At 36.1% G+C, this 19,359-nt stretch overlaps 1 protein-coding gene across 7 annotated transcripts in view; it reads right to left on the reverse strand.

Moving 5' to 3' along the window:
- Lrp1b (LDL receptor related protein 1B) overlaps window positions 1-19,359 on the reverse strand; it is a 1,919,409-nt gene that overhangs the window by 228,234 nt on the left and 1,671,816 nt on the right. For all 7 annotated transcript variants that reach the window (XM_036183000.1, XM_036183003.1, XM_036182999.1 and 4 more), the window contains 2 exons: window positions 5,247-5,435; window positions 4,316-4,464 (listed from right to left, as the gene is read on the reverse strand). In XM_036183000.1, coding sequence (XP_036038893.1) covers window positions 4,316-4,464; window positions 5,247-5,435 — 338 coding nt within the window. The remainder of the gene's footprint in view (window positions 1-4,315; window positions 4,465-5,246; window positions 5,436-19,359) is intronic.

A 19,359-nucleotide genomic window follows, 5' to 3' on the forward strand; every position in this document is an offset into this window, starting at 1 on the left:
TTATTTACGGCAGGTGACATTAGCAGATCGGATCCTGACTGGTAAATTGGGACCATCCCCTCAAACAGTGAAAGAATTAGAGCTAACAGATGTTCTGAAAGGCATGGGACTCAGCATGATTCAGAACTGATTGAATGGGCCTACCTTACCTTATGCTCCCAGGAAATGGGAGGGAAATTGTCCCTGGATCAATTACATAGCCAAAGAAATCTAAGGTCTTGGATCTGGAGATATTGTATTTTTATTATTTAAACATAGATAACTTTAAACACATTCTGATCATATCTTGCCCTACCCCAAGTTCTTCCATCGCTTCTCTTTTCCCTGCCCATCTAACTTTAAGTTCTTTCTCAAAACAAAAAAACAAAAACAACCAAACACTGCAATCCCATCAACCCAAGGAAACAAAATAAAAAAATAAAACAATACCAAACATACAAACAATCTTGAAACTGTAACCAAATAAAAGTACACACAAAATAACTTTGGAGTACATATCAATCAACTTCTCCTTTGGAAAAAAAACTGTTTATTTCTCTCAGGTGTTATAAATGACAATTCAGTTGTTAATCTATATTATAGTGGCTATATTTTCATTCATTCATTCATTCATTCACTTTCTTAAAATAAAATACAGTAAGATGAAACAAAATCTAGCACATTGAAGTTGGACAAATTGAACAAGACAAACCAACAGAGAGGAAGGAATCCAAGAAAAGGCATAAGAATCAGAAACCCACTGGTTAGCACACTCAGGAAACGCATAAAAATAGTAAACTGTAGCCCATAATATAAGGCCACAGGACCTAGTGCAGACCCCTGCAAGCCTTGTGCAAGGTGCTTCACTCTCTGTGAGTTCACATGAGCTTTGCTCATGTAGATTGAGTGGGCCTTGTTTTCCTGGTGTCCTCCATACCCTTTGGCACTTACATTCTTTTTGCCTCTTCTTCTGAGGGGCCTACGATGGAAACATCCCATTTAGAACTCAGTGTTTTAAGGTTTCTCACTACCTGCAAGTGTGGCAGTGTGTCTTTATATTTGTTTTCATCTGTTGCATTAGCTTTTCTAATGGAGACTGAACAGGGCACAAATCTTTGAGTACAGTAGAATATAATTAGGAGTCATTTTATCATTACCTTTTTTAAAATTTTTTATTCTTAGCCCATTGTAGTGGTATTTGCTCTGCCCATGACCTTAGGCTATATGTCCCGAAGGAGGTGATGCTTCTTGCCATTGTTCATGACCTCTTTTTTTTCTTCTTCTTCTTTTTGATTAAGAAATTATTTTATTACTTTTACATATCAACCATGGATTCCCCTTTCTTCTGTCATCCCACCCCCCCCAGCTTTCCAGCCCAACCCAACCAAAAATTCTCTCCTCCAACATGGTAATGCCTCCCATGGGGAGTCAGCAGAGCCTGGTACATTCAGTTGAGGTAGGTGTGGTGATATTTTATTTGGGCTGAAATATGGTGAAATTTTATTTTGATGTTAATAAATAAAGTTTGCATGGAGATAAGAGAGCATAGTCAGCCATTTTTAAGTAAACATAGAAGTCAGGCAGTGGTAGCACATGCCCTTAATCTGATCACATGACAGGCAGTGTCTCTTTGTGTTCAAGGACATACTAGGGAACAGCCAAGTGCGGTGACACTTGCCTTTAATCCCAGTATCAACCATAGAGAACTGGAGGTCTGTACAGACAGGCAGGAACAAGGAAGTGAAGTTGCTGGGCTAAGAGCCAATGAGAGGGCAGAACAGCAAAGCAATAAAAGCCTGGGTAGACAGGAAGTAGCTCTCTTGGGAAGCTACAGCAGCCTGGTAAGTTAAGGCTAGTTGTTGTCTCTCACTATTTCCCTGATCTCTAAGGCTTTCACCCCTATATTTGGCTCTGTGTTTCTTATTTAATAAGACCATTTAGAAATTAGTCTACAGGCAGGTTTAAGCCTCTCCCCCTCCATCAAGACTGTGCAAGGTGTTCCACCATAGTCATTGGATCAGAATCCATCTCTGGTGTATGAGCGGGCTATTTGGAGCCCAGTACCTATGATGGGACACTTTGTGCAGCCTTGAGGCAAGGGGAAGGTCTTGGAATTGCTTTGACTGGATGTGCCTCCCAATGGACTTGCCTTCTTGTGGGTGAGAATGCAGAGTGGGTTAGGAAGGGGAGGCTGGGGGGGGGGGGGGGGGAGGAGGGAAGCAGGGGATCTTTGATTGGTGTGTAAAATGAAAAAAAATCTTAATAAAAAAAAGATTACTTAGGAGTAAAGGTCTAAGGATTCCCTCACAATAACATGGAGGTTTGGAAACATCACTACACAATACTAATACAAATTTTATATAAATTAAAAAAATAATTTCTCCTTTAAATTCTACTGGCATAAATAATGTTCATGATGTTATTTTACACATACACTCTGCATAGTAAACAAAGTCTGTGGCCTCTGCTTTGAGATCGACAGCAGACGCTCATCATGGCAGCTTTAACCAAGTACACACATTCACATGTTCCAGCTTCAGTGATGGTGACCTTAACTACTACTATTATGTCTGAAGAACTGTGTCCACTTAATTATCATAACAATGTTCTGAAAGTATTATATCTGTTATTTGTACATACTTTCCAAGACTCATTTTGAAAGGTAATTGTCACTTGATGTAGTGAATATTAGGTCAGGTGACCAGGGTTCCCTCCTGAATGATGAATATTTCTGTCTCTGGCAGACCAGGTTTGATATCTTGAGAGTACTTATACTTTGTTTTTAAGTTTAACTTTTTTTTATTTTGGTTGTTTTACCTCCATATAAATTTAAACAACTTTTACTGTAAAAATTAAAATTGTTACATATTTATGCTATACACTTAGCTATATCATAGAAACTTTGCTGTGTTTCTAAGTGCCATGAAAATACAATCATTAAGGCATACCTAATGTGAAGGCATCATGAGTTCTTGTACTATATCACCTAGACTGCTCATCGCTTGCCTTTACTAGCTGTAGCAATTTGATATTAGATTCCAGAGCCGCCAGAATTATGTAATGAATTTAGTTTCTTTATAAATTCACATTTGTGGAATTCTGTTACATAGCATCAGAAGATGGATTAAGATACCTCAATTAAAAGATGAGAAAAGTAAGGCACCAAAATTTTAGGGAACAAATCCACCTGATCCCATTGGAATGAAGCAGAGCCAGGGATGTAGCCACAGATTGTGTGCCATCCAGCCAATGCCCTTAATCTCTAAAACACTGACTTCCTGTGCAGTGAGTGCAACTCTGCCTTCAGAGGCGAGCTGAGCTAGCTAGTCTGGCTTCTGTTTCACATGAGCTCAATTGAAAATGAAATCTTTGGCAAGAATGTTCCCTTGAGTTGCCAAAAATGAGCAAACTCAAAGCATAGAATTAAATAAATTAATTTACTTATTTAACAATTTGATCTCAAACCAAAAAAGATATTGGGTCTGGTGTAACAAAGTATAATTTTTAATGTCATATGACTATTTTACAAAATCTAATGCAAAGTAATAAAATTAATTCCATACAATTAATTAGCATCACTGAACCTGCCTGTACTAAATCCACCAGGTTGAATTGAATCCCCAGGGGAGTCTTGGCCCTGGAGGAGATTGGAATGGAGGGGAAGGGCTGGGGAGAAGGTGGGGGTGGGTGTGGGAGAGGGTAGACAGGGGAACCCATGGCTGATGTGTAAAATTAAAACACAAATATAATAAATAAATAAAGGAGGAAAAAAATTAGCATTAAGTCGATATCTGGGATATCTTCACTGAGAATAAGCAAATTTTGAGGGGCGTTTTCACAAGTAAATTACTTTTATAATGGTTCTTTATTCAATTTACACTTTCTTTGTGTTTGTAGGGTGTGCTGTTGAGGCAGAGTTGGTTATCTAAAAGATAACTCAATTATTTAAATGCTGTCTATCTTTACTACATCACTCTGTTATCACCACTCTGTTTTGACCTGTAAGAAATGTCCTCTGATCCCTCAGTCCTGCACACATAGGACTGGAGTCATAGTTCTCTGTGAATCTTGGTAAGATTGGTTTTCTTTTCCTTTTGTTTTTCTTCCTGGCCTCTATTTGTTCTTTCATGCCACAAATCCTATTTTAATGTTTGTATTTAAGTTATTTTCCCTAATTCTGTGGCCATGTGTGCAGCACCTAGAATGATCACATTTTTAACTGCACATAATAACAAAACAATTATTTAAATTATTTAAAACACATAATCTACTCATGCCAAAACATAATAACAGTATACACAAACAGTCCAGGAAATGATTCCAGAATTCAACTCACCTGACTGGCTGTGCAATTTGATAAACATGTTCTATTATCAGCTGCAAGGTAGAAGTTGGTGGGACATGCACAGGTGTGGGTCTTCCCAGGGGCTAAAAGGCACAAATGGCTGCAACCACCGTTATTTACTGTACAAAGATGTTTGGAGACTATAGATGAAAAAAACACAGCAAAATGAAATTATCAAGACTAGCAAATGTAACATGGCATTTGAGACTAAACTTTCAAGTATCATAATTTATGGTTAAATAAACCTTCTCTATTTGAAGATATAAAAGTTATGAATATATCAAATAAATGCCATTCAATCCCTGATTTCACTAATTTTAAATGTTTTCTACAAAAACAAGTACATTAATTAGAAGTAATTGCTAATCAGAAAAGTAAACAGAGAGTACAAGCATTTGGGGTGAAGAAATAAATATTCTTAGAAATGTAAATGTAAAATAAAGCAATGAAACAATGAGCATGAAGTTTTGCCTTTTAGTACAGAAAAGCCATCAAACCTTCATTCCACAAAGTCTGGTAGAATCCTATAAAGCACATTGGATATTTGCAATTCTAAGATCCCAAACTGTTGAAGTAGAATTCTTTCTAGACAGAGTTCTAAAACTTAAGGACGTGTAGCTATACTGTAATGAACTATTCTAAGGATTTATTTTATACTTCTCTGACTACATGCATTGCTCATATCTCAGATTAATATGATTTGAACAGATCAATAATTATTTATGCTATTACTGAGCTTCTAATCAAACCTTTCAATAGTAGCACATGTTATGAACTAGCTTCATTATATAAAATAAAGCTAAATAATGGAATCTGATCATTCTTATTAAGAATGAAATTATACTTAAACTTAAAATAATAAAAAATGAAATGTTGCTGGAAAATGTTGATGCATTATGGAAATTATGGAAAGAATAATTACCATCAGGTTGTCTATAAGAATGATACACCTGGATATCTGTGATGGCATGCCATGAGTTAATCAGTGAGAGTCTGTCTGCTCCCGAGGTTTTATGGACACGGCTGAGTGACTTGGTTTTCCCATCAGTCCAGTAGATGTAGTCTTCAAACAATGTTAGTGCAATCACCCCTGGAATATCTTGATTAGGGACTGTAATAGGAGATGGTAAGATTAATGTTCAGTCTTGGAAGACTGCCAGTTAAAATATTCAATATTACATGGGCTGACAGATACTACTGCTACAGAACTTCTGAATAATTGCTGTAACAACCTGTCAGATTGACAAGGTTCTTTATTACTGGTTAAGAGAATGTAAGATTAGTCACCAGGGTTTACTATGCTCCTATTCAGCTTGGTTTAACAAGTAGGAAGAAAATGGATTCGATCAAGCGCACCGTAAGAGGAAGACTGCTTCAGCAGAAACCAGTGTCATTCAACATTTTAAACTTCAAAATATAAAATGTGTGTGTGTGTGTGTGTGTGTACATTGCCTGATTGTCATCCAGTAGGTATTTACTTTCTTGCATAAAGCTAAATTTCATTAATTAGTTTTCTGCCACATAAAATGATTATATAACAATTCAAAGATGAAATGTGTATACTAAATGAAAACAGAGTGTAATGGAACTTCTATAAGCAATTTAGTTTATTTAAGTCATTGATATTTTATGATTTCCTGTACTTGAAGATAGTCTAAGAAATAAAAATATTTCAAATAACAACTCACTATGAATATAAAGCTATTTTGCTGCTGACTAAAATTACTTTGTAATTATGACTTTATCATAAGAGAGAATTTAAATATAAAGACTGCATGACTATCATAGTGTGGATTTTTCATATAGGGCATACCAGGGTCCAGATGGCAAATAAATATATAAATCCCTGTGCTGAACAGATTTCTCTTTTTTTGATTAGGGATTGTTTGGCATATGTTTGAATGCTTTGGTCCTAAAATATTTTGTAAATATTAATGATTTTTTTCTGCCAATAATTTCTCAAGGTGGTCAAATGATCAAGTTTAGAAGAAGGACCTGTTTGGGACTGTACAGACATTCTAATATTTTGCCCATTAATTTCTAAAGGTTCCAAGAGAAAGCTGACTAATGCAATGGGCACAGCAAGTGCAGCAATGCCTGCTCTTTCATCTATTAGATTTTAATAACTGAAAATTAATGTTTGACATATTCAGTAGCAACCAAAAAAGTATCCAAGTTTCAATACAACTGATCATGTTTAGGGAAATTTAAGGCCTCATTTTAAAGTGCAGGGTAAATTTGTGTTGTCACCAAAAAGCAGATACTGTACGACTCTGTATATTGTATTGAAGATAAATCATATGGAATCTGAGAATTCACTATGATTCAGTTACAAAGTGAAAAAAAAAAAACAAAGAAAATGAAAATAGTGCAATTAAATGTTATGTTGTTTAGTATCAGTAGTCAGGTATCTATCAAGAAATGCACCTGGACAAGCTACTGAAGAAGGCAGAATTTGAGAAAAATTCAGAAACCTTAGGCATTTAAATCTTGATGTTAATTTCATATGTCCTTGCAACTTAACTCTTTCAGTACTTGGATGGACACAGAACACATCCTAAATGTGGTAAGTGCAATTTGGTAGAAGGATGAGAAGCACACTTAGCCATAAAGTATAAGCTACTTATACAAACTACTCCCATCTTCTCCCTTTGTTGTATAAATTCAATTTTAAAAAGATAAAGATGTGAATCATGGTGATGGGTGATAATTACGAGTCCTTCACCAGCATGTATAGGTTGGAAAACTTTAAAATAAAACTGCAGAATATTTTGAAATGCTCAGAAACATTCAATTTATATCTTTACAGACTCAAAGGAAGTAATTATATCCTTAAGTATGGGCTTAAAAGTTAATCATCACTTTAAACTCTCCATCTACTGAGATTCAATTAAATTCTGTGGAAAGACGAAGTTATTGTAAAAATTAGTCAATTAGAATTTTGAAAGTAGCACAGTTTTCCCACTACTCCAAACTAACTGTCACTTATCTCTACTGCTGAGGGAATGGGTGCTTCAGAGCTAACATTTCTCATTGCAACAAACATCTTTCAGTTCCAAATACAAACAATATTGAGGCAGAGGTGTAATAACTTTATGTATGTTATTTCGTTTAATATCTCCAAAAGTGGATTGTGTAATATTATTCTTCACAATGGCTGGACGGAGAAGAGGTGGTCAAAACAGATAAGAAAAGGCACTGGTATCTGAATCCAAATCAGCTTCTCTGCTGGTAAGATCTAAGCACTTCACCATCCTCACACTGTCTTAGGAAGATGGAGCTTGCAGAGCAAGAAAACCAGAGGGTTCATGTCATAAGATCCAGCTGAAAGTCAGATTGCTTAATGACCTGACTGTACTGTGTAGCACTGAGTTCTAGATGTGGGCAATTTACTGGACAACTAATTGAGTACAAGCATCAGAAATTTTTACTATTACATAGTTACCATATGTTCATGGGTATCAAGGCCCATGCAATGGCTCAGTCCATAAACGTGCTTGCCATGAAACCTAACAACCCATGTTTGATTTTCTGGACCCACATGTTGGATGGTAGAACCATAGAGACATCCTATGGGTGTATACTCACATGCGATTTAATAAAAAACAAATTTAATAAAACTTAAAAATTAATGAGTTCAAGAGAGCAAAGTCTTAGTTCAAGAGGATAAAATGTAGCTAAATGTACGGAGCATGTAGAAAAGACAGGTCAAAATGAAGGAAGGAGTCCATTTTCTCAAATTGTTTGCACTGTTGTTTCAGTTTCCTGTTTGGCAGTGAAGAACAGAATTGGCACTCTGCTGTAAAGTCAAACTGTAAGTCTTCATTTGGTAAATGTGCTTTCTTCTCAAACATCATCAACACTATTACCATAAACAGAGAAAATGAAGTCAAAACACCAACCTGTGTTTACAAAGGAGCAATTGGTCTAATCCACCTTATTTGACCTACTTCATTAAGCTGCCATTCTGAGGGATCAGGATATCTCCACAGGGTCATAAACCATACCAACAAATATCAAACAAAATATAGGAAATCAAGATGAACTACTCCTCCACTATCAATTGTGAGGATTCATCTGTTGGGCCTGTATCTCCACAGAAGGGGTTAATTAAGTGCTAATTTATGCTGCGGTGAAAATGATTACTATATATTAACTACTAAATGATAAGCATAAATAAATGAATGCTGTGTTTATTTTTCCCATCAATGTAGAAGACTTGAACCTACACTGATTACATAAAACCTATTTTAATTAAACACTGTGTATTTCCAAATAAGAAAAGTTTAAGGAATGTTTATTGACATGTATTTGCTAGCCACACACAAATACACACAAGACAGAAAAATAGAAGTGATAGGTGTCGGGGGTGTACCTTAATGGGAGCCCATTATATATTTAAAGCTCATTTTAAAGTGTTTACTGTGGTTAAGTTTCTATTCTTTACAACAGCAGTGTCTATTGAAGTGTTTCCAGTAGTTTGCTTGAACACTAGGTTTCTAATTCTCATTCTGTAAACTGTATCTTTCAAAAGGATATAATTGATATTTGGCAAAAAATAATATCAAAATAATATTCACTTTGTAGTTTTCCCTGTTAGTCAATTTAGAGATTCACAGTCATATTACACCAAAGAAAAAGTGAACAGGTGACATCAGCTTGTGCTTCTGGCTTTAGTACAGCCTTGCTGCTTGAGATACTCTAGACTACTCACTTCTGGATAGCATCCAACATGCTAAACAAGAGTGTCTATGCTAGCAATTTCCTATTTTTCCTTTGAACAAAACATACAAGAAAACTTCGTTTTGAAAGATCCTACAGTTTTATGGAAGGTACATTGGGAGGCTGGCACAGTTAGCTTGATTTGCTAATACACATGGGCATTATGCCAGCTTAATCTCTTACTTCTCCTGTGAGACTGATTGTACTCAAGCGGTATTTTATTACTTATTTAATTCTTTATTGTATGTGTGTGTTGCATGGTAAATAGCACCCTTTGTGTATTGCTTCCATGTGAATGCATGTAGAGGCCAGAGGACAATGTTGGTACTTTCCTTTATTGCTTTCTACCTTAGTTTTTGAGACAGGATTTCTCAGTAAACTGAAGATGTTTTCCTATGCTGGATGGCTACAGAGGTCTAGACCTCCACCTGCACAACCCCTTAGTGCTAGGATTACCAGTGTTTAAGTATGTCTTGGGGAATTTGTACTGAAGTCCCTAGCTTTATTACCCATTAAGGCATCTCCCCTGAATCCCTAAATTCTATTTTTAAATTTTGCTTTATACTTATATGGTGGTTTGAACAAGAATGCCCCACATAGGCTCATATACTTAAATTCCTGGATCCTAGTAGTTGGGACTATTTGGGAATGAATGATTGGGAAGTATGGCCTTATTGGATGAGGTATGTTACTGAGGACAGGCTTTTAGGTTTCAAAAGCCCACTGCCATTCCCCATTAGTTCTCTATCTCTCTGCCTCCTGCTTGTGGCTCAGATATAAGTTCTCAGCTACTACTCCAGCACTCTGACTGCCTGCTGCCTTGTCCCCTGCCATGAAGGTCATGGATTCTTACCCTCTGGATCTGTTAGTCCTAATAAGTGTTGTTGTTTTTTTTTATGTTACTTTGGTTATAGTGACAGTAGAGTAATTAAAAAAAATAATTAGCACAACTCACAACCCTCTAATTGTTAGGTAGAAATGGCTATATAAGTTTTATTAGTGTTTTCTGAAGTGAAACAAATTTTAAAAGTACAATCACTAGGTTATGCAGGTACTTTTACAATGGAGTCAAGTTAAAGGAGAACAAAGCTTTATAAGTGATTTTTATTATTATTGTGTGTATTGAATGTTTTATGCCTTATACATTTATTGATTATGCCTTGTGTATTATTTAGAAATACCTAAATAAAATTACCTGTTAAGCTTAAGCTAGCTAGCTCTTTTCATATAAATTAGTGCATTTGAAATATTAATCTTCCAATACTGTAATAATGACAAAACTTTGAAATCTAACCTAAATGCTCTGGCCAGTTTCTAATAGACTAGAAGATCTCTCCATTGCCTTATTCCCAATACCCATTCCCAATGACCCTCAGAGCATGTACCTGTACATATGAAATACTGCACAAGAACTGTAGCTTTTCCCCTATAATTGAATCTACACAATCTCTTTTGTAATAGGCAACATTCATGAGACAAACACAGGAAAGTTTAACAAAGACACTTTGTACAGAGAAGTAAACACGATTAAAGTTTAGATTGATTTTTCCTTATGTCTCTAACGGGAGTGATAAAGGCATCGCTGGGAGAAAATGAACAGCCAAAGAAGGGGGGTGTCCACTGTTAGATGAATTTGGTGTAGAGGGAGAAAGGAGGAACACAAATTGCAGACTTTTCTCTTCTACATCATCAAATATTCTGTCAATGCTCCATGAAGTGAAGCTAACTTGAACCCAGACACTAAAATGTCCTGGTAAATGTAATTAAGGTATCTGCCTCACAGAAGTAGGCAAGGGCAGATCCTCACATATAGAGAACTAGAGCCCTCCAATTAATATGCTAGGTTTACTAAATTTTCTAGTGTGTCTCTTCTTCATTCAAAACCCACCAACAGCCTCCACCCCTTTGACAAATAATCACACTTTTCAGCCAGACAACAGTTTGTAGCAGAGAACGTCACTAGTCACATATTCTAAAATTCCTCCACATAACCATTTTTCTTAGTACCTTTTAAAAAAGGATGGACACTAGTATGAAGGTAGAGTGTGAATTAAAATGACAGCCAAAAGGAATGAGATGAATCAGAAAATAATCAGCATTAAGGAGTATAAACTGAGGTTGAACAAGGATAAGGGAAACACACAGGCTGGGAAAGAGATGCTAAAATTAGATGTGGGGAGAAAGAGTTTATCATGCAAGAGAAAATGAAATATTCATTTTCATTTCAAAAAAGAACGGACAATGACCAATAGATGGAAGGCACAGTTTCTAGCTCATGAAGACTAACAGAGAAGAGTGGGTAGCTGAGAAATGTCCAGGGTACACTGATCTTCATTGAATTAAGGCAGAGACAGTTACAAATAGCATCATCAAATAAAACAACTAAGATGTAATGTACTCTCAGAGGCAAGACTCTGTCTCCTTTGTCAGCCCCCTTGAGAGTTGCTTGTGTAATCTTTTTTTTTTTTTTTGGTTTTTCGAGACAGGGTTTCTCTGTGTAACTTTGCACCTTTCCTGGAACTCGCTTGGTAGACCAGGCTGGCCTTGAACTCACAAAGATCCGCCTGCCTCTGCCTCCCGACTGCTGGCATTAAAGGCGTGTGCCACCACCACCCGGCTTGTGTAATCTTTTCAATAATTTTATCTTCAAAGACTTGAAATCTGTATTTGCTATTCTCCCCTATAAACATTTTTCTTGCCTTTAATGCATTCTTGCTTAATTTTAAGTAATGCCCCTACACAATAAATTTAAAGCAAATGAATCTAAAACTCTATTGTTCTAAAAGAATAAAAGCCTTAAGAAATTCTAGGAACAATTAAGGCCAGACAATGTTTCTAAATATCAGAAAAGGGAAAAGCTTTTTTTTTTTTCCCAGTAAAAATACAATGTTTCTTTCAGTGAGGTCACTCTGTAACCAAAAAAACAAACTTCTTGATTCAGCACATGTCTTAGAACATAGATTAACCTAAGCAAATACTGGCTGGGATTCTAATACAGTAGGCTGCCTTTGAATACTTTACTAATAAAATTCCAGTTGCCTCCTTAGTGGGCTGGGTCATTACATGTTTAAATTTTTGTCCTGTGTTATATTCAGAAATCTTCTAAAATTATTAAGAGGCATTTGTGGTACATCCTTATGGAGCATTTCTTGTATCTCTTTGTCTACATTCAAGTGATACAGATCCCTGACATACATTGGTAATATTGGTTGTATACAACTCAGCACATTATTGTCTTTTACCTGTTTTTAAATTATCATAATATGAGTCAGATATGGTCTTTTCAGTAATTCAAGCTCTAAAAACAGATCGCACTGATAAATGTGACATCATCTGCAGTGTTATGAATGAGACTGTAAGAATTAGAGTATTAATTTTTAAAAAGGCTTTCCCTGAATGGATCTTCTCATGATGATACCACTATAATCTCTGAATAATCTTCTGAAACATTGTTTCTGAAACTTTAAAAAGGCAGACCCATGCATTTCTGTAGTATTCTGGATCTTTCTAGTGAAGATGCCAAGTGACATGGGCAATAGGAAACACGGTTTCTCAACTTATCAGTACATGTAAGAGTTACGCTTTTCTACATGTGTACATTAGGAACTTACTTTTAAGATTTTATATTTTTATGCCTTTGCTTATTTGTCTGCATGTGTGTATGTGTACCACATGTGTGCCTGGTGTCTGTGTAGGCCAGAAAATTGTATCAGACAGACAATAACTGTAGTTACAGATCAAATGGTCATAAGCCTTCACTTGACCACTGGGAAATGAACCAGGGCCCTTTGCAAGATCAGCAAATACTCTTAAATGTTAAGCCATCTCCTCTGCCCCTAGAAATACATTTTTAGAAAATATTTTAAAATATTAAGCATGTAATCACTCAACAATGTTGTGTGCCTGCCTCCCCCAAACTGAAAGAGGCTCTCCAAGACAATGGGACAAACATGACTCAGAGTGCTAAAGAAACTTACATGGCCCAGGAATCTCAGAAAGCTACATCATTCACTAGGCCTCTTAGTAGGAATACATCAGCAGTTACCTCTTACTTTACTAGGAAGATGAGACTCTTTCCAAAGGAGGGGAATTGCCCATAAGTTATGCAGGGAAGTCAAGGATGCTGCTTCTATGTATGAGTCAATACCCATACTGCAGTAGGATTTTCTATGATGCAGCTTTCTTTCAATTATCCATGCTCTGATAAGTAACCCCTCACCTGTGCCTCTACTATAACTGTAGTAACTCATTCTCCACCAAGCAGTGTGGATTCATTTATTCACACAGTCATTTGAACCTTCTTTAGGGTGCACAGACAGTTGTTTACAAATACCTAGGAAAAGTCACACAAGAGACAGACATCTTATGGAATCTTTTTCAGGAATTCTTGGCTCCTTGCTTTTCTGCAATTCTAACATGTATCTTATGGCTGCTTTTTACTAATGGTAATGATTCTTTGTTTGGGCCTGAGATTACCAATAGATAATTAAAAACAGGATGAAATTCATGAAGATTGGCTTCTTCACCTTTATTTTATTTATCTGTCTTCTTTCTTTTTTTTATTTTGGTGTTTGGAGAGAGGATTTCTCAGTGTAGCCCTGATTTTCCTGGAACTCTCACTTTAGAGCAGGCTGGCCTCAAACTCACAGAGACCTGCTTGCCTTTGCCTCCCGAGTGCAGGGACTAAGGGTGTGTACCACCACTGTCCAGTTTATTTTGTCTTCTTTGCTTTGGGTCCAACTCAACTATACTTGGTGTGTCAGCATGCAGATCATTCAAACACTATTCAGAAAAAACTGCTAAGCATCCCCCTTCAAGGCTAAGAAAGGGAGAAGAACCAAGACATTTCTTTAAAGAATTGAAAACTACCAGCTTCAATGAAGTCCTGCTCTAGTCCCTTGAGTGCCATATGGAACTCTCCAGTTACTACCTTTCATACTCCAGAGCAGCAGAGCTGTTAGCCTGACCACTCAATGACGAGACTGACCCCAACTTCTGAGCAGGAGCAAACATATTATGTGACCTAGATTTTCCCTTCCCAAGATCACAGCTCTGATAGATAAATACTATGAGATGCAAGTGGAGGTTGTCCACTGCTGGTCTTCTAATACTGAAAATTTTCTAGGCACAAAATTGAAAATTGCCTGCACACATCATTGTAGAGGTAATTCCCTGACACCAATAAGATTCTGTCTGACCAGAACTTAGAAAATGATCTATGGAACAATTTGGCCAATGCTGCATGAGCATGCACACTTCTTGCCCATTTCTCTAAGGCACCTCAGAGTTGATCTCAATATCATAGATGGCAGTGCTGATAAGTCATGGCCAACTGAATAATGCATTCATTTGCTGCCTTTCATCTTCACTCTTTACATTTGATTTCTGGGGTTAGTGGTCACATCAATCTACCAGAATTTCCATAGTAAGGTATCTGAACTCCAGTAGCAAACATGAGAAGCATGCTTCTGAAATAAAACCAGAAAAGAATGCATTACACAAGCCTTTCCCAATGTGTTCTGGGTTGTCCTAGGGGAAAGCTGAAGTAAGGACATAGCTGACTTAAAAAAAAAAAAAAGCCCTTCTCTGGGATTGAGGGGGTGGTACAGTGGGTAAGAGTGTTCACCTCACAAACATAGGGACCTCACTTTGATTCCCAGAAGCAGACAAAAGCAAAATGTTATCTGTGCGTTTAGAGCCCCAGAGATGGGTAGTGAGGTGCAACTAGAAGGATCCCAGTGGCTGTGCACTATAGCAGGACCAGCAAACTCTGGCTTCAGTAAGAGACTCCCATCTCAAAAAGTTACAACAAAAATGATAGCAGAAAATACCCAATACTGACCTACTGCAAGACACACATGTGTACTGTCCCCAACACACATGAATGCACACATGTGCACTAGACATATATGTGCATATAGACACAATATAACTCTGTTTTAACCTCACTAATTTCCTAACAAGAAACACATTCAAGTCCTTGTCTATGGACAAGTGCCTTGAAGAACCTACGGCAACAGAACTGTGGCATACCTGCTGCTCCCTAGCTTACCCATGTCCACATATGTGAGAAAATGGCGCTGTTGAAGGTGACCAAGGACGCAAATAAAAGTATTAATATCCATATTTCAAGGGGATGTATAAAATATGTGATATTTGTAAAACAAAATTATCTGTTGAAATGTACATACAATTAAACACAACATGTCCTATTCAAAGCTCCAAAATCAAAGGCATGATTGACATTGAAGTTCTGAGAAGTTTTATATATTACACTTAATTTTACTGGCTCAGAAACACTTCTATAGTAACTGAACTGTATTTTGCTTTCTGTCATTAACTTTAATTATATTATAAACAGCAGAATATTTTGTAAAGCCTACTCTTTGCAGTGTACTGATGAAAGGGATATTTCTCAAAACAATTAAAATGTAGTGTCTTACCATGAACAAGATATTCTAGAAACTATTCCTTACTAGTGAGGCTTGTTTATTAGATTGTTTATGTTTCTCATAAAATTCCTTAAATATTTAAATTTTCCACAAACATTAGTGCAAAATCTTGGGGATTTCACAATCCATAGACATAATTGTCTCTTTTCTGTGATGTGATTGTTACCCTTTATAAAAAGAGTCTTTTAATGTATTTTATGCTATTTCCCCCAGAAGCGTGTTGAAACTATAATTCCTTTTCATAGTATCAGTCTACCACTTTATGGTTTGTGTTTATTTATTTATTTGTTTGTTTGTTTATTTATTTATTTTGGTTTTTCGAGACAGAGTTTCTCTGTGTAGCTTTGCGCCTTTCCTGGATCTCGCTCTGTAGACCAGGCTGGTCTCAAACTCACAAAGACCTGCCTGCCTCTGCCTCCTGAGTGCTGGAATTAAAGGCGTGTGCCACCACCACCCAGCCATGGTTTGCATTTTTTAATAAGCACACAAAACAGTCCCTTCACATCATAAACTAGACTGTTACATGAAACAACCACATGATTTAGGCTATGGCTAAACTTCAGGGTTTAATATTGACCCTTGCATTATGAGAATTCTTAGATCTGGGATACACTTACGATTTAAATGGACAGGAAAGTCAACATAATTGTATGCAATTCTTTAGATTATCCACTCCATGAATGACAATTCATTGATGAACTATAGTTTATAATTATATCAAACACATGTTCATGATAGAAATTAGTAAATTAATATAAATTCCAACTTGTAGGTAAATATCGACACAGCCATCTTATCTATACAAGATTAAAGCACTTGGAAACAAGTTGAAAAGTAAAGAAAACTATTACAACAAATAAACAAAAGTTCAAGATCAGAAACACTTATCATCACTTATAGAGTATTTTCAGCCCATTTTTTGGCAACACATCTTCCTAATACATCTTCAGTTCCAGAACACAGCTTATAGAAAGTGGGATCTAACTCTGAATTCATGTCCTTTGATAAAATATTTAGAACGAACTTTTGTTCACAATAGGATTTTCTGGTATTTCATTTTCTTGTCATTAGTGGAAATAGTAACTCTTGGTTAGACATATACACTGTCATTGCTGATGTTTCTTCCTGGAGACATTAGTCATCTGTTTTAGTAATCCAGGGAAAGGCAAAAATGCTTGAATTTTGTGAAAGAAATTCTAGAATAAGATTTACAAGTTTCCCTGGACTCAGAAGTTACTGTTAGATTGGAAATAACAAACTATAATATCAAACACCCCTGACAGAATAGTATGATATGGTCTCAGTGAAATGGGCAAAGGCCTAAAATATGATTGGCTTATGTAACAGTATTAAATAGTAGCCTTTGGTATGTAGTTATGTTCTAAGGACCCTATGCTCCTGAATGGGATTAATATTCCTACAAAAGGAGCCTCAGAGAGTTTCTTCCTTCTTTCCTTATGTGGGTATACATGAAGGCCTGTCTACAAAGCAGAACATTCTGGAAGTATCAAACATGCCAGCACCTTGATCATGAGTTTCTCAGCCTACAGACTGGGAGAAACAAGATAGTATTGTTTATAAAATGCTACACATAGCAGAATTTGTTCCCCAAGCTGAGATAAACTAAGGCAGTGATTCTCAACCTTCCTCATGTTGTGAACCTTTAATACAATTCCTCATGCTGTGGTGACCCGCCCCCATAAAATTACTTTGTTGCTACTTCATAACTGTAATTATGATACTGTTATGAATCATAATGTAAATATCTGATATGGAGGATATTTGATATATGACCCTATAAAAGGGTCATTAAAAAAGGGTCATGATTCTCAGGTTGAGAACTGCTGAACTAAGGCAATAGTATCTATTCTAAGTACATTGGTATTCCTTTCCCTGGACCAAAGAAGCAAACAAACCTAGTACTTTATGAGACATAAACTTGAGTGTAGTTATACTGTTTGGCAGACTTTTCCATGCTTGCTTGTTTACTGCAAATACTGAAATCTATCATTTAAATGGACTCTAAAATACTCAAATCGATACATTTTATCTGTGTGTACACTTACATACATCCTATCCCTTGTTAATAGGGGATATTACAAGCAGGCATCAAATATTCCATTAGAGTTTTCAAATAGAAGTCTGTAGAAAAGTGAAAGACATTTCAGCTTTGGCACTAGGCAGAGCTCAGTTAAATCCGAGTCTCTTGATTATAAGCTATGTGACTTTGGACTAATTACTTAATCTCTGAAGTAACTTCACTGATGTAAATGGGTCTCATGGCACTTGATAAGATGATTATAGAAGCATCTGCAGTCTTGAAGACAGTAAGACTGAACTGAATGGATGTGTTGATGAGAGGTGGACATGGTACTTGGATCCCCTGTGGAAGGTTTAGAACATGATCACTTAAAGCCAAATCAAAAATTAAGTATATTTCAAGTCATCTCATGCAAATGTAATGCTTAAGCATTTATATTTTTGAAAACCACTTCAGTGTCATATTCACAGTAAGGTGCTTATAGATTAATGTACATTTCAGAATGCTAGAAAAATGGACTTTGAAAGATTTCTATGCTGCTAAAATCAGTGTATCTCTCATCAGAACAGAGCTTTGTGATTCAGGAACTTCACTTTGATGTATTGAATTCTTGAAAAGTACATAAATGAATGGAAATCTAACAGTTATAACACAGAGGGCTACTTTCCCCTTAGTAGGGGAAATATATAATATGCATTATATACTGAGCATGTACAGCTCTAATCTTTCCACTGTTAAGTTTGCTAATTTATTCTATTTCGCTGATGAGTTAGTATTGAATATGACACTGTATCCCTAGTCCCCCAGCCACAATCACTTTAAGCATTTTTCTCCTGAAGTGTTTTAGCAGTGTTTAAATTGGTTGACCTTCCAGAGTCATTCATTTTCCATGCTGCTGTCAAAACTAATAATAGCATTCTATAAACTAAACACCATCAATGGCTCCCTACGACCTAAAGGATGGCTACCAATTTACAAAGTATAGGCTTGTCAAAATATGGCACCAATTTGTTCTTGTTCATCTGAGTCATTATCTACTTTTGCTATCCCTTTCAACCATAGACAAATTATATAACAGCTACAATGATTCAAGATTCTGTTATACTTTGCATATGCCATTTCTCTATATGAAGAATACTCCATATTTTCCCATGTGGAAAAGCTGGTAGAGCCCACCAAAACCTAGAGCTGTCTGTACTGTAAAACTTTCATTATGCCAGTTTCTATTCTCCTATCAGACATTTATCTGAAAACTAGTTTTTCCCATTGAATTTTGATTAGAAGACAGGGACTTATTCATCTTCATAATTCCAAAGTTTAATATAATGCATCTCACAAAGGGACAGTGATTGTGGAATGAGTGAATAAATGATCTGGAAGGAATCAAAAAATAAAAATAACAACTTTACATGAACCAATGAATATGTAATTTAAAATAAACATATAGAATAATCCAAGATTAATATAACATTTTACTATATTGAATCATAATATTAATATTTTATACTGTGTTATTTTATAAAATAATATAACACTACATAATATATGCTTAGATAAGTGTGAGTGTGTGTGTGTGTGTGTGTGTGTGTGTGTGTGTGTGTGTGTGTGTAGATTAAGGAACAGTGAACAAGGCTAAATGAGATTAAAGTTTGACATTTCTCGGCCAGCATGTTGATTAATATATTGTGAACTGTTACAAAATACTGTGTCAGGATCCAAGGAATGTGAGGTGGGTAAAGGAGTCTAATTAGGAAGGAACAAAGAGAGTCAAGTGGTCATGTCTGGGCACATGGATGCATTCTGTCACTTATTCAAAGCAC

The sequence above is a fragment of the Onychomys torridus genome, chromosome 4 (assembly GCF_903995425.1).
Source record: "Onychomys torridus chromosome 4, mOncTor1.1, whole genome shotgun sequence".
In the NCBI taxonomy this organism is placed as follows: Eukaryota; Metazoa; Chordata; class Mammalia; order Rodentia; family Cricetidae; genus Onychomys; species Onychomys torridus.